Source organism: Centropristis striata, chromosome 21 (genome assembly GCF_030273125.1).
Source record: "Centropristis striata isolate RG_2023a ecotype Rhode Island chromosome 21, C.striata_1.0, whole genome shotgun sequence".
In the NCBI taxonomy this organism is placed as follows: Eukaryota; Metazoa; Chordata; class Actinopteri; order Perciformes; family Serranidae; genus Centropristis; species Centropristis striata.
In genome coordinates, this window is record NC_081537.1 from 27,208,879 (window position 1) to 27,234,027 (window position 25,149).

Genomic DNA, 25,149 nt, shown 5'->3' on the forward strand with positions numbered 1-25,149 from the left:
CTTATTTGAATATTTGTGCACACTAAGGTCCATAAACAGGCTTTAGGCTTTTCTGAAAATACAGAAATGAACAAAGCTTTTGAACCCAAATCACAGCATGGATTCTTCTATTATGTTCCAACAGTCTAAGCATATTGATGTTATATTCTGGAGGGTTTTTTTTAACCATTTTTATCTATTCTTGGTATGAATAAAATTGCATTATGCATTATTCAGCATCAAATGTGTGTGCCAAATGGTATCAACCCCGAAATTGCTGCAACAACTTATGGGACATAGTTCAACATGGAAATGGACTTTCCAAAGCCAACACTAATGTTATGACCCTTTATACACCATAGGTTTCCATAAGTAAATAATTTATTCATTAAGTTATTCTTCAGATGATGTTGGCCACTTCTATGTGGCATTTATTGTTGACCTGCTATCTCCCCCTAAATATCCACTGCCCACAACCACCAGTTCTCAAAAAAGAGGACCTGGAATGGTAAGTGGCTAACCTAAATCTATCAGAATAAACAAACAAACTCTATCATCACACAGTGTTTGCTAAACAAACAAACTCTATCATCACACAGTGTTTGCTTTGTATCATTTCCTTATATTCTCTGTCTACTCTCTTGGACCTCTTTATCATCAGGAGGGACTCTGGTGGAGACAGGTCCTCCAACTTATAAAGCCCTTCAGTGGCTATGAATGAAAAGAACCTCAAAAACACCATCTAGGTTACAGTAGAATTTATTTAAAAGTGGTAACTAAATAATGCACTTTCCAACTTATAACAATCAGTTCGGGAGTTTATAGTCACATACATCTCATTTCAAGAAAAGTACAGAAGAAAATATGGGAGGTGTAAATGAAAGTGTTTTAGTACCAAACAGAGTATTCATTTTTTTTAAAAGAGAGTTAAAAACATTGTTTCCTTCCTTCTCATTTATAAACAACTTTGACACAAACACAAGAAAAATAAAACATGAAACAATGAAAGAAGGCCTGCTCAGGCTCTTAACAACACATTTACTTAATTTGCCTTAAGCAAAAAACTGAATAGAAAGGTTTTTATTCATTGTGGACTTTCAGATGTTGATTGAAAATTGTTTTCCATTAAAATATTTTCCCACAGTCATCACAACACAAATGGTTTCTCTCCTGTGTGAAGTCTTCTGTGTCTCTTCAAATCTTCCTTTTCTGTAAATATTTCCCCACAGTCATACCAACCAAATGGTTTCTCACCTGTTTGAACTCTCATGTGTCTCTTCAGATCTCCCTGCTGGGTATATATTTTTCCACAATCATCACAACCAAATTATTTCTCTTCTGTGTGTATTCTCATGTGTCTCTTCAGATCTGCCTTCTGTGTATATCTTTTTCCACAATGATCACAACCAAATGGTTTCTCTCCTGTGTGACCTATCATGTGTCTCTTCAAATGCCACTGTTGTGTAAATTTTTCCCCACAATCATCACAACCAAATGGTTTCACTCCTGTGTGAATTCTCATGTGTCTCTTCAGATATCCCTGCTGTGTATATCTTTTCCCACAATCATCACAATCAAAAGGTTTCTCTCCTGCGTGACCTATCATGTGTCTCTTCAAAGTTTCCTGATATGCAAATCTTTCCCCACAATCATCACAACCAAATGGTTTCTCTCCTGTGTGAATTCTCATGTGTTGTTTTAAATTTCCCTGCTGTGTATATCTTTTCCCACATTGATCACAACCAAAGGGTTTCTCTCCTGTGTGCACTATCATGTGTCTCTTCAGATGCCCTCGTTGTGTAAATTTTTCCCCACAATCATCACAACTAAATGGTTTCACTCCCGTGTGACTTCTCATGTGTCTCTTCAGAGCTCCCTGCTGAGTATATCTTTTCCCACAATCATCACAAGCAAATGGTTTCTCTCCTGTGTGAACTGTCATGTGTCTCTTCAGACTTTCCTGATATATAAATCTTTGCTCACAAACATCACAACCAAATTGTTTCTCTCCCGTGTGAACTGCCATGTGTCTCCTCAGATTTGCCTGTAATGTAAATCTTTTCCCACAATCATCACAATCAAATGGTTTCTCCTCTGTTTGACCTCTGGTCTGTTTGTCTTGGTTTAGCTCAACTCTATAACAGTTTTTACTATCCAAACCACTGGTGAGGCTTAAGGATGTCACACAACTTACAGGAGCCTCCTCATATTTAAGAACATTCACAGCAGACTCAGGTGACCTGGTGTCCATCCAATCATCATGGTCATGGTCTTCAGTTTCAGCTTTACAATCAGACAAAGGGTCTAGCCAGTCAGCATAATGGATTCCAATCTCAGAAGAGTTGGAAGTCTTTCCATCATCAGTGTGTGGTTGTGAATGACTGTCTGGCTGTCTCACCCTGGCTGGTTCTGATCCTCCACATTCCTCTCCATCAGTTTCTGTTTTTATCTTCACAGCTGAGCTGCTGGCTGGATGCTCTGCCTCTCTGTTGTCCTCTGCTTGGCTGTGATGAGGCAGTGAACACTCAAGTCTCTCTTCTTCATCTTCACACTTCACAAGAAGCACAGTGAATGGGAACCTGGTGAAATCAGCCTCCTCCAGACCATTATGCTGCTCTCCCTCTGGACTGATCAGGAGTTCTTCCTGTTCCCCTTTAATCTGGAGGAGCTCTGGGTTCTCCTGGTCCAGGCTGGGGCTCCACTCAGAGGGGACCTCTTCTTTAACCAAAGGCTGCTGGACATCTGCAGAGAGAACATTGTGGACAACTGTAAATTCACACTGACAACTCAGTATATCTGATCAGTGATGATTTCTGATGGTCCACTGCACTGCTAATTACATCTAAAACACTATAAAAAATAGTGTTGGTGCCTATGGCCTGTTGCAGCCCGCATCAAATTCAAATCTCTCATGCTCGCCTACAAAGTTGTCTCCAGTACTGCACCTACCTACTTGAACACCCTGATACAGGCATACGCTACCTCACGACCGTTGCGCTCTTCCAATGAACGACGCCTGGCTCTGACACCTGTTCTTTCAAGGCAATCCAAACTCTTTGTGTTTGTTGTCCCGTTGGTTGAACGCACTACCAGTTCCTACCTAGAAGACCTAGCTCTTCAGAGAGTATCTTGTCTCCTCTCACCAAACGACAATTCTACTCCTTAAAGAATCATCACTACCACTTACTGCCGCACTAACGCCTCTCATCGCACTATACCTTGATTGTTTAACCTTTTTCTGTAAGTGGCTTTGGATAAAAGCATCTGCGAAATGACTAAATGGAAATGTAATGCTCCCTAAGCCAGGCTTCAGGTTTATCTATTGGCTGTGAAAGCAGCCAGGTGCTTAAACACACTAACAGTTGTTTTTGTTTTATCCATAGCAAAGGCACATGACCATGCTTTTACTCACGCACCTTTTCAATCAGTGCATGATAACAGATTCACAGAATTTCAATGTCGTCGTTCACTTCTGTGAGTGCCTCTGACCCTTCGTCTGAAAGTGGCGAGGCCACAGACTGAGGTTGTTCTTATAGGAGCTGCAGAAGTCCATGGTTTCCTCAGAGATCGTGCAGAGAAAGCACACTCCCTACAGCAGCTGCTGCTACTCTGGTGGTGGAGTTACAGATCCCTGTTGCTGCCCCTGCAGACACCTCCGACATCATCATGGCTACTGCTGCAAACCAGCAGTAGCTGTGCTGGTTTTCTAACGTCTGCACAAGTGTAACCGGTACATTCCTTGAGAGCACCAGGTCACATGGTGCAGGACCTGCTGGACAGAGACACACACACATCACACACACACATCGCATCCCCTGGTAGTCACAAAGCTCCATGATATAACTGGCAAAAATACAAGCCTTCAAAGAGGTTAGATTTGGTAGACTACAGTAAAAATTTCAAATATCACTAATTTTCTTCAAAATGAAATGCTGAATTACAGAATACATGGTTGTATTCCATAATGACAGTGAGATTTTAAAAAATGTGGTTTGAATGGAAGTCTATGAGGTATTTTTTGGCCAAGAGGGTGTCCAGAGGAAGTATCTATTACTACATCAAAAATACTAATGCCATCAAATATTTTTTTTTGCTAATCTTTGACATATCCAAGACTCTAATCACCACCAAAGCCTGAGCCCCCTACTATTAATTATATGGAAAATAATTATTTTTTGTGTTTTTTTTGGGGGGGAAGAAATTATGGAATAATTCAAATATATAAACTGGCATATAAAGGGTTAAAATTATGAAAAATGATTGGATGTTTAGTAGTTCTGAGCTCATCTGAAATTGTTTAAGAGATGTATGGGGGGGGGGTTTAATGGTGATTTAATAGCAGTTTTTGTGCTGGTGGACATTTTTGACATGAAGGTCACAGAATGGTAGTAATGCACCAATAGAGCATAAAAGACATGTAAGAGTAAAAGACCAACCAGCCAAAATGATCAACAAATTTAAAAAAAAGTACAAAAACGCCCAAAGAGGGCATAAGGGTGAAAAATAAATGAAGGTGGTAGTTTACATCAATCAGAGTGATTGATTGAAATACTGAATACTAATACTACTAACAACTGTTTGCACATCCTTGCAATTTCAGTAGCAATATGACCTAATAAAAACGAGAAATATTTTTCATTCCACATTTTTCATAATGACAGGTTAATTAAATCATGTTGTTAAGGCTGTAGTATTGTATTTAAATCTGCTTTGTGTGGCCTGTACCACACTACACATTCTGTCATTGGAGCCTCTGCCCCCTTCCTTCTTTCACATAATGGTATGGTCCTAGTCTGTCTCGCATGTGATTGGCCGGATGGTGTGTCCATCAAAATAAAGTCCCGCTCCCCTGTCTACACAGATTCGCACCGAGTTTAGCAGTAGCGCTTTTAACGCCATTTAACCAGCGTTTACTAACGTTAAAATAAACACAAAGTGTGAGAGAAACACTGAAAAATGACAAACCAAATCTGTCCAGTCGGATTTCAGTTCTTTCTTTAGTCTTTTGTAGAGAAGGGAGGCATCTTATTTCTATTTAGCTTTAGCTCTGTGTCAAGTCTCCCCACGTCTCACTTCAGTCTACTGGTAGGCCAGGCTTGTGCAGTGCTAAGAGTGTTAAAATGTGTAATTATGGCAATACCCTGCTATCTACAAAATATGTATAGTCCCGTTGCTTTGTATGTACCCAGGAGCTGCTGCATGATATTTATCATTGAAGAAAAGCAGGATTATCTGATGAAAATTGCAAGCAGATGCGAGAGCAACGCACACACACAACCAGTCAGCAAGGACAGAAGTAAGGTTTTAAGAAATAATAGCAGAAGAAAACTGATGCTTTTGTTAATCCAAGAGTCACACTCATCTACGTTTACTAACGTTAAAATGAACACAAAGAGTGATAGAAACACTGAAAATGTACAAACCTAATCTGTTCTGTTCCATTCTGTCTGTGAGAGGAATTTAGCCTTTTCTCCTCATTTCTTTATGTAGATTATTCTATAAAAGTCATCACTTTGAGGCCTTTCTCCACAGAGCACAGTGAGGTTCTCCTGTTACTGACGTATCCTTCTGTGTCGAGTAATCCAAGGAGATGTTTTCGTATCGAGGGCGGGGCTTGTGTTGGTGACGTATGTGGTGACGTCGAAGCAACAAAATTTAATGGACCTCCCTGTCAATTCACATGTGAAGGGTTATTTTTTTAAGCAGGTGGAAAAACCGCCTGAAGGCCAGCGCTGTATTATTGATCATTTTACTGCAGTAAAACGTGTGAATACTAATGTCACACTGCCAATATTTTGTTTATTGCTACAATCGACTTAGTTTGAATGAATCTATATAAACCATCCCAACAAATTCACTATTTAAACATATTCATACTGATTATCAAACTACTTCCTGCTGATTTATTTATGGACCAACACTTTTTATGTGATTTTGACATGAATACAAATATAAAATAACACCAGCATCAATCAGAATAAGAATCAGATTTACTTTAATTATCCCCAGAGGGGAAATTACTTTAAAACTCCAGTGTGAAAATATTCCAAAGACTAACAAGTAGAAGAAACAACAAATACATTTAAGATTTAAAAAAAAGAATTAAAACAAGTATACAATTTCTATACAAAGTATATACAACACAAAATATAATGCACATATATACAGTTAAAAGAGGTAACCAGATAAGACGACTGACTGAGGGTGTCAGACTCTCTGAGGGAGGAGTTGAACAGTCTGAATGATTTCCTGTGGTGCATCTTGGTGTGAGGAGCCTTCTGCTGAAGTTGCTCCTCTGCCGGACCAGTGCGTCATGAAGAGGATTGGAGTTTGATCAGTTTATTCAGTCTGTTAGAGTCAGCGACCCTTGCTCCAGCTTCCTCCAGTAGTTGTTCTTGGCATCCTTCATTTTTCGTTTGAGTAACCCCTGTATTCTCCTCACCTCATCATTGTTGTCATTCCTGAATGGCCTCCTTAATGTCTTTGGTGATGTAGGATTTATTATTATCGTGACAGGTGACAGTCCTAGCTGGGACAAATTCTTTTTAGCCCATCAGTGTCCTCTCTGTGTGGCTAACAAGGTGCAGGCCAGTCAGTCACCTCAAAGCAGTCCGACCACCACTCTGACCACCTCCTCTGGGTGCAGGTGTAAATAAGGATTTAACTAATTTACTGCATATATTGTTTTATGTCTCATTTTCATTATGTTTTGACCTAAAAACTTAAATTTTATTGTACAACTTTGTGCTGTAAAATGAGAAAAACATACCTGATAACCTTTTTTGTTTCCGTTTTTATGAAGCCTACTCTGCAAAGAACTGTGAAAAGTGAATATAAAGTGAATTATTATATAAAATACAGCGTGCACAGCTAAATTATTGGCTCATGATATGGAGGTTGAAGCTATTAAACATATGTACTATTCCAGCTGTCCTCTCTGTGGAGGCCATAATGGAGATGCAGCTCTTTCTGCTGCACTGACCTGTCCTCACCACTGAGGGGCAGCAGTCAGTAACTCTTCATGTGAGAGGCACACCCTGCAGAGAGCAGCATGTTACTCAGCTACACTTAGACACACATAGACACTACACCCAGATGATGTGATTGGAATCGGATTTTCGCCAGCATGTATGACAAGACAACGCATGTGCGCATGTTCCACCCCCCGGCTGGCGTATGACCCCAGAACAGAAAAATCCAAGAGAGCCGGTCACATTAGCCGGTGGCAGTAGCTGGTCAGTAGCGACGCCACAAAGTGTCGAACCAAAGATAGGCTTCTGGTGTAGCCCCCGCAGAACACTTGTTTATTATGACCTAATAGATGAACAGAAAGGGGCCGTATCAACCCGCTGAAACGAAGCATATCGCCACCTAGTGTTGAGGAGGAGGACACGTTCCCATCAGTTATTCAATTTTCTAAGTTGCATGTAAACTGGGACAAGGATAGAAGTCGGATTAACGCCAAAATCGAGTTTTAAGCATAGCTCGATTAAACTGTGCATGTAAATGCACTGACAACAATCCTAATGTGAGCACATGCTGCAGGACATGCAGTCATGGAGGAATAAGAGCAAATGCAGGAGAATTAATCCTTCCCAAGATGCTTCAAAACAAATAATTAAAAAAATGTTTTTAATGTGTCTTAATGAGCTCATGAGGAAATTAAAACAGTATGATATACAGTATGAGTAAATGACATGTATAATAGATAAACCATCTGACATTTGTGACGCTTTCAATGCACATTTTGTTGCTGCTGGAAACCAATTTTCTATATAGTATGTCCTGGTCTTGCTGGTCAGCTGCTGCCTCATGTGTCTCCAAACTACCACTGCTCAAACCACACCTCCCTGTTTACACTGTAACCTTTTATGTCCTATGCTGTTATCAAAGCACTTCGGGGTTTAAAATGCAAGAAATCAACAGGTGAGGATAAAATAGATCCTTATTCTTTAAAGCTTGGTGCTCCTCATATAGCAGACCAAATTAAATACCTGTTTAATCTGTCCATTTCTTCTGGCGTTATCCCTCAAGTATGGAAATCAGCACATGTTGTCCCACTACATAAGAGTGGTGATAAATCAAACCTCAACAACTATCTAATTTCAAAACTGCCCTGTCTTGCTAAGGTCCTAGAATCTCTCGTCAACAATCAGCTCAAAACATTCCTCTCACTAAATGATGTGCTGAGTCCCCATTCAATCTGGTTTCAGATCAAAACATAGTACTATGACTGCTATTATATCTGTTACAAACAATATTATATGTGCCATTGACAAAGGATTGTGCTGCCCTCTTTGTCGATTTATCAAAAGCACAGTGATACTGTTGACCATGCTCTGCTACTACAAAGACTCAGTAACATTGGCTTTGATTCTCTCTCTCTCTCTCTCTCTCTATATATATATATATATATATATGTGACCCTCGCATCCAACCATTCTGAATTTTGACCATTAACAAAGGTGGTCCCCAAGGTTCAATACTGGGTCCTGTCCTGTTTACCATTTTCATTAACAACATTGCATCAACTATAAAAAATAAACTGTAAAACACTGCAAATTCAGCCATTGAAACTCTCCAGCAAGCCTTCGACAAACTACAACATTCTCTCCTCAATCTAAAATTAGTTCTCAATTCAGATCAAATACATGATATTCTCAAGAGCCAGACATAATGCAGAAGATGGTCTACAAATTATCACTTTAACAGGTGACAGCATTGAAATGGTTTTACAATACAAATATCTGGACATCTGGTTGGATAAAAAACTCACATTCAAATTTCATATTGACATACAAATGAAGTAAAAGAAAAAAACGGATACTTATACAGAAACAAAACAAACTTCCCTCTGTACTGTAGGAAACGGATCATTCAGGCTGTCTTTTAATAGTTCTTGATTGTACTGATGTTATCTATAGACATGCTTCTGCCTCCACTCTCACTTCACTGGACTCTGTTTATCACTCTGCACTCTGATTCATCACTGGTGACAGTTACTCTGCCCATCATTGACTCCTATACAGCAAAGTGGGATGGGCACCATTATCTATCAGACGAGACATGCACTGGTTCCTTTTCATTTATAAAGTCTTGATTGGCTACATGCCACCATACCTCAGCACTTTATTAAACTGGTCACATAGTAATTATCCAACACACTCTAGTGATTGCTTAATGCTCAATGTTCCCCGGACAAATACTGCATCTACCTGGAACATTTTACAACATTCACTCAAACTCGACACTATCATAACTACGGACCAGTTTAAAACTATGATAACCAATAACTCTGCCTTTCACTGCAACTGTTTTTAATGTTTTTGCATGTGTTTTGTCTGTGCGGTTTGTTCTTCATTGTGTTCTCTCTGTACTCTCGACATCATTGTAAACGAGGGGTTGCCCTCAATGATTCCCCGTGAATAAATAAAGGAAAAATGAAAAAATCCACACCTTATAATCTGTTCGCATAAGCAAATATACCATCTTTCTTTTCAGTCTCACTCTTTTTCATTGTGTCCAACCTAATAATTTACCCAAATCTGAGTTTGTTTGTGTGCTAAAAAGATTATTAGCTCACTGTTTATTATCACCAAGACACGACAGTGGTATAAAACAGAAACATAAATAGAAAATCAGGAGTCAGTCTTCAGTCTCACCGCTGATTTATTTAAAGAGTTATAATTTCCTAATAATTAATTGTGATGTAATAATTATATAGGGTGGTGCTAATGAAAGAGAGTCCCATTCAGTCTTTTTCATTGTAACAGATTCTTGTAGGCCTAACCTAGATCCATCAGAATATACAAACAAACAAACTCTATCATCACACAATAGCCCCTTTCATAGTGCCATTACATGCCAGAACATTTTCAGCTCTGTAATGTCTCGCCTGCACTATGAACGTCCCTGAAGGGTGATGCTGGGATCAAGTGATTCCACCAATTTTCCGCCTCCAGAGGTAGTCACAGAGGCAGAAAATTGGTGGGACTGTTGGAAGCGGGACCACTATGAACAGGCCATCCTGGCAAGGAGGAATATTTGCCGTTGCTCGTGACATCTAACACACACCTCCCACTTAGTCCGTCAGTCATCGAATCACTATTCACTGCGGCTACCGTTGCTTACTGTACACGTGGTGTTCACCGCTTATTGTAAACAAACCGACATGCTAACTGTACACAGAGTGTCCGGTGCTTGTTGTAAACAAACAAAGGTTGCTGACTGAACACATACTGCTGCAGCACATACATACTGTACTATTGACACTGTGCTACTGCGCAGCACTGCTGCTGCTCTGTTGCACGTCAATATCCTCCCACCTTGTTTCACGACGCCAGACTGCACTATGAAAGTGTACAAATATCGCATCTTTGCGGGATCACTATGAATGTCCTAAGGCGAAAAGTCGGCACAAATCTTTCCGGCAATATAGCGGGACATTTGCAAAACGGCACTATAAAAGGGGCTAGTGTAAGTTTTCTATCATTTCCGAATATCTCTTGTCCACCCTCTTGGACCTCTTGGTCCTCCGTCAACAGGAGGGAGTCCTTCGGTAGCTATCATTGCTATCAGCTAAAAGTGGCATATATAATAGTGATGTTAATCTCGAGATATATTTATTACAGGAAATATATGTTGAACTGTATGCTTGTTTGTAGAAAAGAAGATAAAAGAAGAAGAGAAAGTCAAAAACACCATCAAGAGTTTCATTAAAAGTGACAACTAAATAATGCACTTTCCCATTGATAACTTTTAGTTTGGGAGTTAACAGTCACATGCAGCTTATTTCAAGAAAACTACAGAAAAAAGTATGGGATCTGTAAATAAAAGTGTCTTAGTACCAAAGTATTATATTATATAATATTTATATTTTATTATAATATAATAAAAAACAGAGTTAAAAACACTGTTTCACCCCCTCTCATTTACCAACAACTTTGACACATTCATTTGAAATATTTTGCATATTTTAAAACAAACAAAAGAGATAGTAAAAAAAGACATGAAACAATTAAAAATGTAACCTGCTCAGGCTCTGACCAACAAATTTACTTAATTTGCCTTCAACAAAAAACTAATTAAAAAGGTTTCTTTGTAGACTATCAGGTGTCGATTAAAATATGTTACCAACACAATCAAATTGTTTCTCTTCTGCGTGAACTGTCATGTGTATATTCAACTGTTCCTGCCATGTAAAACTTTTCCCACAAACATCACAACTAAATGGCTTCTCTCCTGTGTGAACTCTCATGTGTTGCTTCAAATTTCCCTTTTCTGTAAATCTTTTCCCACATTCATCACAACCAAATGGTTTCTCTCCTGAGTGGACTCTCGTGTGCGCCCTCAGATTTCCATGTTTGGTAAATCTTTTCCCACACACATCACAACCAAATGGTTTCTCTCCTGTATGCACAGTCATGTGTAAATTCAAACTGTCCTGCCGTGTAAATCTTCTCCCACATTCATCACAACCAAATGGTTTCTCTCCTGTGTGGACTCCCATGTGTCTCATCAGACTTCCCTGCTCCTTATATCTTTTCCCACACTCATCACAACTAAATGGTTTCTCTCCTGTGTGAACCCTCAAGTGTGACTTAAGGTTTCCGTGTCTAGTAAATCTTTTCCCACAAACATCACAACCAAATTTTTTCTCTCCTGTGTGAACTCTCGTGTGTCTCTTGAGATCTCCCTGTACTGTAAATCTTTTTCCACAATCATCACAACCAAATGGTTTCTCTCCTGTGTCCACTCTGCTCTGTGTGTCTGCCTTTTGCTTTACTCTAAAACATTTTTTACTATCTGAGCTGCTGGAGGACCTTTCTCCAGAATTACAGTTTTTGTGATTCTCGAGAAACCCCTTGTCGGACAATGACTGACTACACTTAAAGGATTTCAAGGTGTTAGATGTCACATCACTTACAGGTGCCTCCTCATATTTCAGAACGTTCAGAGCAGACTCAGGTGACCTGGTCTCCATCCAATCATCATCATCAAGGTCTTCAGTTTCCAATGGTTTATCTCCTGTGTGAACCCTCATGTGTCTCATCAAACTTCCCTGCCATTTAAATCCTTTCCCACAATAATCACATCCAAATTTTTTCTCTCCTGTATGAACTCTCATGTGTCTCTTCAGATCTCCATGCTGTCTATATCTTTTCCCACATTCATCACAACTAAATGGTTTCTCTCCTGTGTGAACTCTCATGTGTGACTTCAGACTTGCATTTTCAGGAAATCTTTTCCCACAAACATCACAACCAAATCTTTTCTCTCCTGTGTGAAATCTCATGTGTCTCTTCAGATGTCCCTGCTGTGTATATCTTTTTCCACAATCATCACAGCAAAACGGTTTCCCGAGAAACCCCTTGTTGGACAATGGCTGACTACACTTAAAGGATTTTAAGTTGTTAGGTGTCATATCACTTACAGGAGCCTCCTCATATTTCAGAACATTCACAGCAGACTCAGGTGACCTGGTCTCCATCCAATCATCATCACTGTCTTCAGTTTCAGGTTCAGAATCTGACAAAGGGTCTTGCCAGTCATCGTAATAGATTTCAGTCTCAGAAGAGTCAGAAGTCTTTCCATCATCAGTGTTTGGTTGTGAATGACTGTCTGGCTCTCTCTTCCTGGCTGGTTCTGATCCTCCACATTCCTCTCCATCAGTTTCTGTTTTTATCTTCACAGCTGAGCTGCTGGCTGGATGCTCTGCCTCTCTGTTGTCCTCCGCTTGGCTGTGATGGAGCAGTGAACACTCAAGTCTCTCTTCTTCATCTTCACACTTGAAGGTGAACCTGGTGATATTGGCCTCCTCCAGACCATTATGCTGCTCTCCCTCTGGACTGATCAGGAGTTCTTCCTGTTCCCCTTTTATCTGGAGGAGCTCTGGGTTCTCCTGGTCCAGGCTGGGGCTCCACTCAGGGGGGACATCTTCTTTAACCGACAGCTGCTGGAACATTGCACTGCAGAGAGAACATTGTGGACAACTGTAACTTCACACTGATGACTCAGGTATTATTACTTTATGTCTGTGAGATCAATGATAATTTCTAATGGTCCTCTGCACTGTTAAGTACAGCTAAAACACTACAAAAACAGTGTTGGTGCTTATTTTCTAGCAACAATAAACATTTAGGTGTTTAAGCCTTAAATAACATCAGTGGATGTTTGTTTCTGGACTTAATTTATTGTGTTTTATTGAGTTACTGTCATGGTCAGCTGATCTGCACCGTTTATGTAAGCTAGTGTCATGATTTGCTGGTACTCCTTGCCTTGACTTAATGACACCAGCACATTTCTTCTGGAGCTGTTCACCATGAGCTTTATAAATAGTGAAACAAAATATTATCACTTTCCCGTACTCTCCATGACCATTTGTAACAGTGCTGAATGTGTAGTAGGGCTGCAACAAACGAGTATTTTCATTGTCGATGAATCTGTGGATGATTTAAATGATTAATGGATTAGTTGTTTGGTCAATAAAATGTTGACAAATATCAATCAGTGTTTCCCAAACCACAAGATGACGTCCTCAAATCTCTTGTTTTGTCCACAAACCAAAGAGATATTCAGTTTATTGTCATAAATATAGGAACAAAGAAACCAGAAATATTCACATTGAAGAAGCTGAAATCAGATAATTTGGACTTATTGTCTTTAAAACCAACTCAAAACAATTGTTCGATTATCAAAATAGTTGACGATTAATTTAATAATTGATTATTGTAAAGTCATTCAGAAAGTCAGTGTGAGGCTTTGGGGGATGGTAAACTGTAGCTATGGTGGTGGGAGTGGGACCAGGCAGTTTGCAGGCAAGGCATTCCATTGAGGTGAAGGCAGAAACGGAGACAGGTAGAGTTATCGCGGTGAGTTATCGCAAGACCACCTCCGCGACCAGAGCCACAGTGTTGACAGGTGTAAACAAACCCCGGAGGATTGGAATCGTTGAGTTGGGAAAAAACATTTGGTTGCTGCCAGGTATCAGTCAAACAGAGGAAGTCAAGCTTAGGGTGCGCCTGTGCGGACCAGATGATCATCATGCTGGTCCACATTGCGGGCAACGGCAGCAGATGTGTCTTGGAAGCCCAGTCGAGGCGAGACAGGCAGGTAGCCCCGGTGCTAGACAGGTGTTAGCCCGCCCCGCTTGTCTTCGCCTACACTTAGCTCGCTCATGCACAACCAAACAGGAGGGAAGGCTGTAAATGTTGGCCAGCCAAGGACGGTGAAAGGGTGACCTCTCACTAGGATGGGAAAAAGCAGCGAAATAAAACGTTGAGAATGAGGAAAAAGTAGGTTTAAAGTAAGTTTAGCGGTGAGCAGTGGCAGCAACTCGTGCCAGCATCCACTCAAGCCGCCATAATTTAATATAATTAATAATTATTCATGATAGTTATTATTAACTTTGATTGCCATGTGAACACACTTTTTAACCGTGAGATGCACACAAGTAGTCAGGTTCATCCTTACATATTTGATTTCGCCATGCGAGGGGTAACATTTATGGTTACACCCTTTTCAACATAAATGGTGCATTGGGATCATTTATTTGTATCCTGTATCTGTACCTGATATCGCAACAAATGGTGCCCCGTTTAGAGGTATCCATACACATATTTTGGGACATCCTAAATTCCCCCAAAAATTGTACTCCGTGTGAGGTAAAGTACAGTTGGCAATTGTTCATAATTGTGCAATATTAATATCGGCATATTCATTTTTGGTCCACACCAAAAGAATCTAAATTTGATTCCAATTACAGACTTGTTAGAAGTCTTTACATTTTACACCAGTAGTCTGCTACAGGACTAGATCCATCTGTACTCACAAAAGTACATTGTGTTTTAAATTAATTTATTCATAAATTTAGTAAAAGCAATCAGAGATGTGTATTGGTAACTATCAACTTGAAACCATTCATTGTGCTAAGTGAATTACTTGCTGTTTATACCTATCTAAATTAAACCTACTCTGTAGAAGTTAACCCTGTGAAGACCACTGTTGGAAAATTACGTCACATTTAGTTCTCCAAAAAACGAACCTGCAAATGTTTTTTTTTCTTTAAAGACCACATTAACATAGTCAGTAGGTCCTATTGTTTAGACTTTTTGGTGATTGTTAGAATGTATAGAACAAGTAAATACAAAATCGTTGTAGAATGCATGCATCAAATTCGATTTTTAGCTTGTTATTTCTTTGTTGTAATTTTACAACACTGGGTGAGGATGAGTCAAAACAGCATGTGCACCTTGCACAGTACACAGGGACATTGCACTTCTCAAATGTTTACATATAGAGAAATATTTAATACTACAAGAAATACAATGTATTTTATTATTCACAATTTCTAAAAGTTTTTTTATCCGTTTTATTTTTCAGTTTAAACCATATTTGAGTAATTCCAAATTAATAAGTTATTTCTTGTTGGGGAATTACAAGCCATTTCAGTTGCAGTATTTGAAATGGTGGCTTTATTATCAGTAAAAACTATAAGATGGTTTATTACATGGATTCAGGGAATGGTGTGAATGTTGAGGAATGTGGGGATGTAAGTGGTCTGGGGGCTCCTTTAAGTATGATAACTAGAGAATCTTGTGGGACTTCAGTGGAATGTATCAGAAAATTAGGATTAAAAAAAATACTTAGACTTTCACATACTCTTACTTTAACTTTCCATTTCATAATGTCACCAGCAAGGAGAAATGTTTACGACAGTGTTCAAGATGTCATTGACGCTGTCCAAAACGGAGACAGCGGTTTTGAGATGGAATTGGACAGCAGTGATTCAAGTGACAGGGAGGTGAATGAAAACGCAGGTCAAGTGGACAAAGAGAATGCTGGAACAAAGCCACCAAATCCTACACTGAAGTCGAGAGGCTTTATATGGTGGGTACCTACAATAACTAAATGGTGGTGTGGATTTGTTGGACGCACTTGCAGCCAAATACTAGTTCCCCATGAAATCGCACTGCTGGTACATTTACAACTTCTGGCACACCATTATCGTTGCGGTAATCAACGCCTGGCTCCTCTACAATTGGGACTGCAATGCTCTCAATATTCCAAAGAAAAATATGCTGAACAAGGGACAGTTTCACCCACAACTAGGCATCTTGAATGTACTCTGTAGGAAGTGCAATGTCAGTCTCTGCTCTCTGAGGAAAGGAACTGCTTTTCAGACTACCACTGCAAATGGACACTATTAATGCATTTTGATTCAGAAAAATCTGACTGTTGTGTGATTATTATGCATGATATTTACTGTATTATAGTGCATTGTAAACAACACATACTGCAAATTAATTAGATTAGCCCCTTAGTTGTTCTGTACATTTGTTCTAACAGTGTGAGTGCAAATACAGCAATTCTGTTCATCTTGGCCCATATTACAACGTTTCTGTAAAAATGAACCAAAACGTAAAATATCTACAATCCCTTACATTTCTGCATTAGAGACCACCTTCAACAAAATCTGTGAGGTGAATTTTTTTTGCCATTGTTTTATTTTTGAGTCTCAGAGCATCAAAAAGTTTGAAAAGTTCAGCATTTGAATACAGTGTATTCAATGCAACCTTTTCAGATAGTTACTGTTTAATTAAATGCCCCATGTTTCCTTTGAGTAACACACAGCATGCCCCCCGCTCTGTGTACATAGACAGTTGTATTTTTGCTGTAACTGCCATGCATTTCAGCACAAGGAAGAGACAGAGACTGAGAAAGAGCCACAGCGTGCCCCCAGTCCTGTAATTGGGTTACTTAATTACTTCAGTAGCAATATGACTTAATAAAAATGAGAAATATCCGTTTCATTCAGCATTTTTCAATGTGAAAGATTAATTATTTCATGTTGTTTAGACTGTAGTATTTTATTTAAATCCGCTCTTTCGTCGTGTGTCACTGGCCTAAACGACTACACATAATGGTATTGTAACCCATTTTATTGAGTAGACTGTATCATAATGGTCCGGATATATCTAAGCTCCTTTTGTTATCTTATTTTGAAGGGCAAACGTCAGGAAGTGGGTGTCTTGATAAGCTGATAACCGAACATTCACCTCCGTTTCGTTATTTTATATATTCAATAAGAACAGGCATAACGCTCGGTTACAGTACGATCCTAGTCTGTGATTGGCCGCATGGTGTGCCCATCAAAATGAGGTCCCGCTCCTGTCTGCATGGATTCCCAGAGCAGTAGCGCATTTAACGAGACTAACGACATTTAACGAACGTTTACTATGGTTAAAATGAAAACAAAGAGTCAGAGAAACACTGAAAATGTACAAACCTAATCTGTTCAGTCGGACTTCAGGGTTAAAAGCAGCATGCAGTTTGTGTCGTCGGTCGTTTTTCTTGAAATGAGAAAGTTCCTCCTCGTGCTCTGCTTTCATTCTATCTGTGAGAGGAATTTAGCCTTTTCTCCTAATTTCTTTATGTAGATTATTCTATAAAAGTCATCACTTTGAGGCCTTTCTCCACAGAGCACAGTGAGGTTCTCCTGTTACTGATGTATCCTTCTGTGTCGAGGCTTTGCAGCGTGTCTCGAGTAATCCAAGGAGATGTTTTCGTATCGAGGGCGGGGCTTGTGTTGGTGACGTATGTGGTGACGTCGAAGCAACGAAAGCGAATGGACCTCCCTGTCAATTCACATGTGAAGGGTTATTTTCTAAAGCAGGTGAAAAAACATCTGAAGCCCTGTATTCAGTGTATTATTGATCATTTTACTGCAGTAAAACATGTGAATACTTCATGTCGCACTGCCAATATCTTGTTTATTGCTACACTCTACTTAGTTTGACTGAATCCATATTAACCATCCCAACAAATTCACTATTTAAACATATTCATACTGATTTTCAAACTACTTCCTGCTGATTTATTTATGGACCAACACTTTTCACGTCATTCTGACATGAATAAAAATATAATAGAATCAGAATTACTTTAATTATCCCCAGGGGGAAATTACTTTAAGTGTGAAAATATTCCAAAGACTAACTAAGTAGGAGAAACAACAACCTGTGGTGGTTCCGATGCCACTCCACACTTCCCTCATATTGTTGTGCTGGACTGTTTTGCTCCAGCTTCCTCCGGTAGTTGTTCTTGGTCTCCATCATTTTCAGTTTGAGTAACTGTATTCTCCTCACCTCGTCATGGTTGTCATTCCTGAACACCCTCCTTAATGTCTTTGGTGATCCAGGATTTATTATTAGCGTGACAGGTGACAGTCCTAGCTGGGACATTGCAGTCCACACGGAAGTTTATATGGTCAGTGATGCATTCGTTTTAGTCTATCAATGTCCTCTCTGTGTGGCTAACAAGGTGCAGGCCAGTCAGTCACCTCAAAGCAGTCTGACCACCTCCTCTGGGTGCAGGTGTAAATAAGGATTTAAATAATTTACTGCATATATCATTTAATGTCTCATTTTCATTATGTTTTGACCCAAAAACTTAAATTTTATTCTGCAACTTTGTGCTGTAAAATTAGAAAAACATACCTGATAAACTTTTTTGTTCCATTTTTATGAAGCCTACTCTGCAAAGAACTGTGAAAAGTGAATAAAAAGTGAATTATTATATAAAATACAGTGTGCGCAGCTATATCATTAACTCATTATATGGAGGTTGAAGCTCTTAAACATATGTAATATAATATTCCAGCTTTCCTCTCTGTAGAGACCATGATAGAGACGCAGCTTTCTCTGCTGCACTGACCTGTCCTCACCACTGAGGGGCAGCAGTGAGTAACTCTTCATGTGAGAGGGACACCCTGCAGAGAGCAGCATGTTACTCAGTTACACTTTAGATTTTATAGAACTGGATCATATGTTGACTTTCTGTATCATCTTTCAGCAGCTTTCTGTGCTGTTTGTTGATTCAATAACAGAGGATGAGCTCAGCACGATGCAAACACACTATAATCCTAATGTGAGCACATGCTGCAGGACATGCTGTCGAGGAGGAATAAGAGACACATTTGTTCTTACAGAGTTGCAGGAGACAACATTAATTCTTCCCAAGATGTTACAAAACAAATAGATTAAAATAATGTTTTTAATGTGAAACAAAAACTGAGCTCATGAGGAATTTTAAACAGTATCCACACCTGATAATCTATTCGTATATGCAAATCCTCTTTCTTTTCAGTCTCAGAAAGGCCTCACACTGCAGTCTGGTGGCTGCACACTACACATTACACACTACACAATACACACTACACATTACACACTGCACACTACACACTGCACACTGCACACTGCACACTCCATTACATTAAATGTCATTTAGCTGACGCTTTTGTCCAAAGCGATAAGTGCATTCAACCTGAGGGTTCTAGACTTAGACCACAGGAATCAAGTAAGTACATAACTTTAAGAGCCCACTGTCATCGCTACAGGAGTGCTATATGTTAAAGAACAAGTCTTCTCCTTACATGTATGCTGACAACATGCAGTTTAAGGCAAAAACCACCTCATGTTTCTCATGTAGTACAAATTTGCCATTTCCTGCTACTGTATTTAAATATTTGTTCACACTGAGGTTCCTAAACAGGCTTTGAATGACCTAAACTGGCTGAGGCTCTTGTGGATTCAATGAGCCCAGTTTTCTTTATGTGGGATAATGTTGGTCATCAGTAGCCAGTTCATTGCAGTGAGGGCATTTCTTTAGTCTCAACCTCACTGTATAAAACGAGCTGTTGTGACCTCTAGGATAATCACAGCCTCATGAAACTTTGCAACCATAAACTAGAGACCTAGAGCATTAGGTATATTGACAATAGAGGGTTTCTCAGCAGTTTGAATAACAGAAATGCTCGTTATCCAATCGCTGAAAATATAGAAATCTCCAAAGTGACCAAAGTTTTTGAACGCAACTCACAGCATGGATTTTTCTATTTTGTTCCAAAGGTGTTGATATATTGTATATGTTGTATTCTGGAGGGTTTTTACGATTATCCATTCTCGGTATCAATGAAATTGGCACTCTGTAATTTAATTTAATTATTTTTCCTCTACAATTTTTTCAAAGTGTTTTTTTATGTGACTGTTTACATGTACATATATGTATGAAAAAATAAGAAAAGGATAATTGTATTCCTGTAATTGGGAAATTTCTAATTGTATTTTTCAATATAATATTTTGGAGGAAAAAAAAGAATGAAATTGCATTATTCAGCACCAGATGTGTGTAACAAATGGTATCAACCCAAAAATTGTACTTATGGGACATAGTTGAACATGGAAATGGACTTCAGAAACCATCACTAATGTTATGACCCTTTATACACCATAATAGGTTTCCATAAATGAAATATTAATTAATTAATTTTTATAAGATATATTTGACCAGAACAACTTGATACACAGTGCTCAAGCTGAGCTGCATCTAAATTTAATCATCAGATTCACAGCTTTCAGATGATGTTCACCACTTTATTGTGGCATTTATTGTTGACCTGCTATCTCCCCCTAAATATCCACTGCCCACAACCACCAATTCTCCAAAAAAAAAGGACCTGGAATGGTAAGTGGCTAACCTAGATCTATCAGAACAACTAAACAAACAAACAAACTCTGTCATCACTCAATGTTTGCTTTGTATCACTTCCTGATATTCTCTGTCTACTCTCTTGGACCTCTTTATCATCAGGAGGGACTCTGGTGGAGACACCAACTTATAAAGCCCTTCAGTGGCTATGAGTGAAAAGAATGTCAAAAACACCATCTAGGTTACAGGAGAATTTATTTAAAAGTGGCAACGAAATAATGCACTTTCCCACTGATAACAATCAGTTCGGGAGTTTACTGTCACATATATCTTATTTCAAGAAAAGTACAGAAGAAAGTATCGGAGCTGTAAATGAAAGTGTTTTAGTACAAAACAAAGTATTATATTATACTATTTATATTTGATTGAGAGAGTTAAAAACATTGTTTCCTTCGATCTGATTTACAAAAAACTCTGACACATTCATTTGAAACATTTTGCATTTTTTGAAGCAAAGACAAGACAAAGAAAAAAAAACAATAAAAAAAAACAATGAAACCTGCTCAGGCTCTTACCAACACATTTACCTAATTTGCCTTCAACAAAAAAACTAAAAGAATTTTTATTCTTTGTGGACTTTGAGGTGTCGATTAAACTCTACTTTCCATTTAAATCTTTTCCCACACACATCACAACCAAATGGTTTCTCTCCTGAGTGAACTTTCATGTGTTGCTTCAAAGTTCCCTGCAGTGTAAATCTTTTCCCACAAACATCACAACCAAATGATTTATCTCCTGTGTGAACTTTCATGTGTTGCTTCAAATTTCCCTGCTGTGTAAATCTTTTACCACAAACATCACAAGCAAATGGTTTCTCTCCTGTGTGAATAATAATGTGTTTCTTTAGATCTCCCTGTGCTACAAATCTTTTTCCACAATCATCACAACTAAATGGTGTATCTCCTGTGTGAATTCTCACGTGTTTCTTTAGACTTCCCTCTCTTGTAAATCTTTTCCCACAGACATCACAACCAAATGGTTTCTCTACTGTGTGAACTTTCATGTGTTGCATTAAACCTCCCTGCTGTGTAAATCTTTTCCCACAAACATCACAACCAAATGGTTTCTCTCCTGTGTGAATTCTCACGTGTGTCTTTAAAGTTCCGCGTTCAGAAAATTTTTTCCCACATTCATCACAACCAAATCTTTTTTCTCCTGTGTGAAGTGTCATATGTCTCTTCAGACTTATCCGTTGTGTAAATCTTTTCCCACAAACATCACAACAAAAAAGTTTCTCTCCTGTGTGAATAATCATGTGTTTCTTTAGATTTCCCTGTGCTTTAAATCTTTTTCCACAATCATCACAACCAAATGGTTTCTCTCCCGTGTGAATTCTCATGTGTTCCTTTAGATCTCCCAGTGCTATAAATCTTTTTCCACAATCATCACAACCAAATGGTTTACCTTCTGTGTCCACTCGGCTCTGTGTGTCGGTCTTTTGCTTTAATCTAAAATATGTTTTACTATCCAAGCTGCTGGAGGACATTTCTCCAAAGTGACATTTCCTGTGACTCTGGAGAAACGCCTTGTCGGACAATTGCTGACTACACTTCAAGGATTTTAAGGTGTTAGATGTCACATCACTCACAGAAGCCTCCTCATATTTCAGAACATTCACAGCAGACTCAGGTGACCTGGTCTCCATCCAATCATCATCACGGTCTTCAGTTTCAGGTTCAGAGTCTGACAAAGGGTCTTGCCAGTCATCGTAATGGATTTCAGTCTCAGAAGAGTCAGAAGTCTTTCCATCATCAGTGTTTGGTTGTGAATGACTGTCTGGCTCTCTCTTCCTGGCTGGTTCTGATCCTCCACAGTCATCTCCATCAGTTTCTGTTTTTATCTGCACAGCTGAGCTGATGGCTGGATGCTCTGCCTCTCTGTTGTCCTCTGCTTGGCTGTGATGGAGCAGTGAACACTCACATCTCTCTTCTTCATCTTCAAACTTCACAGGAACTGAAGTGAACAGAAACCTGGTGATATCAGCCTCCTCCAGACTATTATGCTGCTCTCCCTCTGGACCGATTCTGAGTTCTTCCTCTTCCCCTTTTATCTGGAGGAGCTCTGGGTTCTCCTGGTCCAGGCTGGAGCTCCACTCAGGGGGGACACCTGCAGAGAGAACATTGTGGACAACTGTAACTTCAAACTGACGACTCAGGTGTCATTACTTTATGTCTGAGAGCTCAGTAATGATTTCTGATGGTACAAATTTCCTTTACATCAAAGAATCATTTTGGTTTGTCTGAGAGAAGTACTATGGCAGAGACAAGATTAAAAAGCAGTGGTGCCAGAACTTTCAGAAATGTGGCATATTGATTTTCTCTTTTTGGTAATAACAGCAGCTTAGATTTTAAAAAAGTGCCTCAGTAAATACAGATTACCTGTTTGGTATGGAAGCCCAAAGAGTCATGGTTCCTAAATTTTGTTGACTGTCACTGTCAGATGATCTGTGTCGTTTGAGTACATTTATGTCAGATGATTTGACCCAAACACGTCTATCATTTTTCCAACCCAGTTTAGCTAAAGCCAAGCCCACTTTAGTGTGATGAAAGCTGTGCTGTGATTGGCTGGTACTCCTTGCCTTGACTACATTAGACATTGTGTGTTTTGTTGTTAAGTTCACTCTTCTTATGAATAAATTACTTCTTGGAACACACATGCTGTCCATTTAATGTTTTAAATGTATGAATGATACCAGCCTGTTTTATGAAGAGAACTACAAATTCCTTTAACCTTTACTAAATATTAATATAGTAATTTGGTTATAAATAAGTAAATTATTATTCAGAGTTCCAAATTGATCGTTTAATAACCTTAAGCGACTGATTTAGTCAAATTGGCTAACTCTTTTCTGTTTTACAGAGTTGTTCCCCCCTGAATGTCAGGTACGCTTCAGTTTATCATTTTAAATCTAAGTCAATCTGGTGCTGTTACAATGATACCGTGATTCACTTTATATAGAAGTTAAAAAGGTGCAGTCCATGAGAGTAAGATAATACACACAAGTTTATCCAACTTCGCTTTCTGTATTTTTGTTCTTATTGTTATTAAAATGTATTTGTTATTGTTTCTCTTAATGCCAGGAGGTTAAGTCAAGGCATTGCAAGATTATTTGTATAGCACCTTTCAACAACAAGGCAATTCAAAGTGCTTTACACAAAACATTAAAAAGCATTGGAAAGAGACACATATAAAATGACATTCAAATATAACATTTTAAAATTTAACAAGCAGATAAAATATTTAAGAAAAAATATGAAATATCAAAGGAATAGAAGTTACAGTGCAGCATGACTGAAACGCAGTGGCAAACAGAAAAGTCTTCAGTCTTGATTTAAAAGAATTGAGAGTAGCAACGCTGCCTCTTCATGTTTAGAGTTTCCATAAGATAACTGCTTGAAATATGAGGGAATCATTGGACAGAGCAGCCACACCCCCTCCCTTCTTATGCACTCTGGCTTCACTTATAGAACTGAAGTGGGAAGGAGCTGATTCAATCAGAACAGCATTACTGTTGTTTTGATCTAACTAAGTTGAATTTAAGTACAAACAATCAAGATTGTGCTTGATAATAAAATTGTTGATTAAAAATGTTTTCCTTGCCAAAGACATGACATTTAATAAAGCTAAACTTATTGTGTTAGGATCATTATCTGCTGGCTGTGGCAGATGAGGAATGCATGCTATATTTGATAAATTAGCAGGGTGAGTTGAGTGCTTCTTGTTCAGCCTTTCTCATTTACTTATCAAGGCCAGAATTGAGCAAGCTGCCAGCGTGGGCCCTGACTTATCCTGGAAAAAGTCATGGGTGCAATCTGTCCTTTAGCCTGAGCCCAGTTTATATCAGTTAGAGCTTGCTGTATTTTGTACACAAGTAACTGAATGTGCTGTACTGTTATCAGGCTATGAAGAAAGAGGTTGATTCTGGTTGGTAAGGTGGGAGGTGGGGGCTCCTCCTTTCGATGCTGATCTCTGTCAAGGCCAAAGCGCTCTTCAGACGGGGGCCAAGGTTCTCTTTCAGGAATTTTTGTTTTGGCATCTGAATGTTTTGATTCATCCTGTCTTGTGTCCTTGGCAGAGGGAACAGATGGGTGACGCTGGAAATAAAGTAGGTTTGACATAAAAAGTTGTGTTCCAAACCAGTACATCTACTTTAAAAAAGGTGTCTGAAATTGTTAATAAAAGTAACAGAACGGTTGGGGTCTCAGTCACAATATCCATGATTTTTTCCCTCATGTCAGATACAAGTTCTTAGGAAAACAAATAACTTTGGTGTTCTTACTGCAAAAGCTTCTCATATGTTTAACAGCAGAGTCATCCATAATCAACAGTCTTAGGCCCAGTCATTAGCTTTCTCTGTGGCCTTTTACGGTCTGAGTTTCTTTCGGCTCCTACCCCGTTGTGAGCAGATGAAAAATGATGCAGCTCGTCAGATGGGAATCCAGGGTCCTGCACCAGTTGTACACATTGTTGTTTGGGAAGTTTGTTGTTATTCCTCACTTTAACAGCTGTCCAGGGCTGTGTCCTGCTAGCAACAGGGGTTGAAGAGGTGCTATGCCGGGGTGGTAAAGTAGGCCAGCCGGTTGAGCTACAAATCTCACTGCGTTGGGCTTTGCCTGTTAATCA

At 39.1% G+C, this 25,149-nt stretch overlaps 3 protein-coding genes across 4 annotated transcripts; all 3 read right to left on the reverse strand.

Annotated features, from left to right (window-relative positions):
* Positions 1–722: 722 nt before the first annotated feature.
* Positions 723–5,568, reverse strand: LOC131959391 (gastrula zinc finger protein XlCGF8.2DB-like). Of its 2 annotated transcripts, none has more exons than XM_059324580.1 (2): positions 5,403–5,568; positions 723–2,721 (listed from the first exon to the last, which is right to left on the reverse strand). In XM_059324580.1, exons 1-2 carry the CDS (start codon positions 5,419–5,421, stop codon positions 1,307–1,309), a joined length of 1,434 nt encoding a protein of 477 aa, XP_059180563.1. In that variant the 5' UTR covers positions 5,422–5,568; the 3' UTR covers positions 723–1,306. The 2 variants fall into 2 exon arrangements, with proteins under 2 accessions (XP_059180563.1, XP_059180564.1); XM_059324581.1 differs by lacking the exon at positions 5,403–5,568 and adding an exon at positions 3,396–4,621.
* A 2,824-nt stretch (positions 5,569–8,392) lies between these two features.
* On the reverse strand, positions 8,393–17,538 carry LOC131960086 (gastrula zinc finger protein XlCGF57.1-like). The gene is made up of 2 exons (XM_059325316.1): positions 17,267–17,538; positions 8,393–12,947 (listed from the first exon to the last, which is right to left on the reverse strand). The coding sequence occupies exon 2, from the start codon at positions 12,941–12,943 to the stop codon at positions 11,099–11,101; it is 1,845 nt and encodes a 614-aa protein (XP_059181299.1). The 5' UTR covers positions 12,944–12,947; positions 17,267–17,538; the 3' UTR covers positions 8,393–11,098.
* A 3,177-nt stretch (positions 17,539–20,715) lies between these two features.
* Positions 20,716–21,957, reverse strand: LOC131960088 (gastrula zinc finger protein XlCGF57.1-like). Its single transcript, XM_059325319.1, has one exon. The coding sequence runs from the start codon at positions 21,863–21,865 to the stop codon at positions 21,089–21,091; it is 777 nt and encodes a 258-aa protein (XP_059181302.1). The 5' UTR covers positions 21,866–21,957; the 3' UTR covers positions 20,716–21,088.
* Between the last annotated feature and the right edge of the window lie 3,192 nt (positions 21,958–25,149).

Excerpts from the sequence above, each read along its gene's own strand:
- LOC131960088 (XM_059325319.1), bottom strand. The coding sequence starts at position 21,865 with ATGAGAATTCACACGGGAGAGAAACCATTTGGTTGTGATGATTGTGGA.
- LOC131960086 (XM_059325316.1), bottom strand. The coding sequence starts at position 12,943 with ATGTTCCAGCAGCTGTCGGTTAAAGAAGATGTCCCCCCTGAGTGGAGC.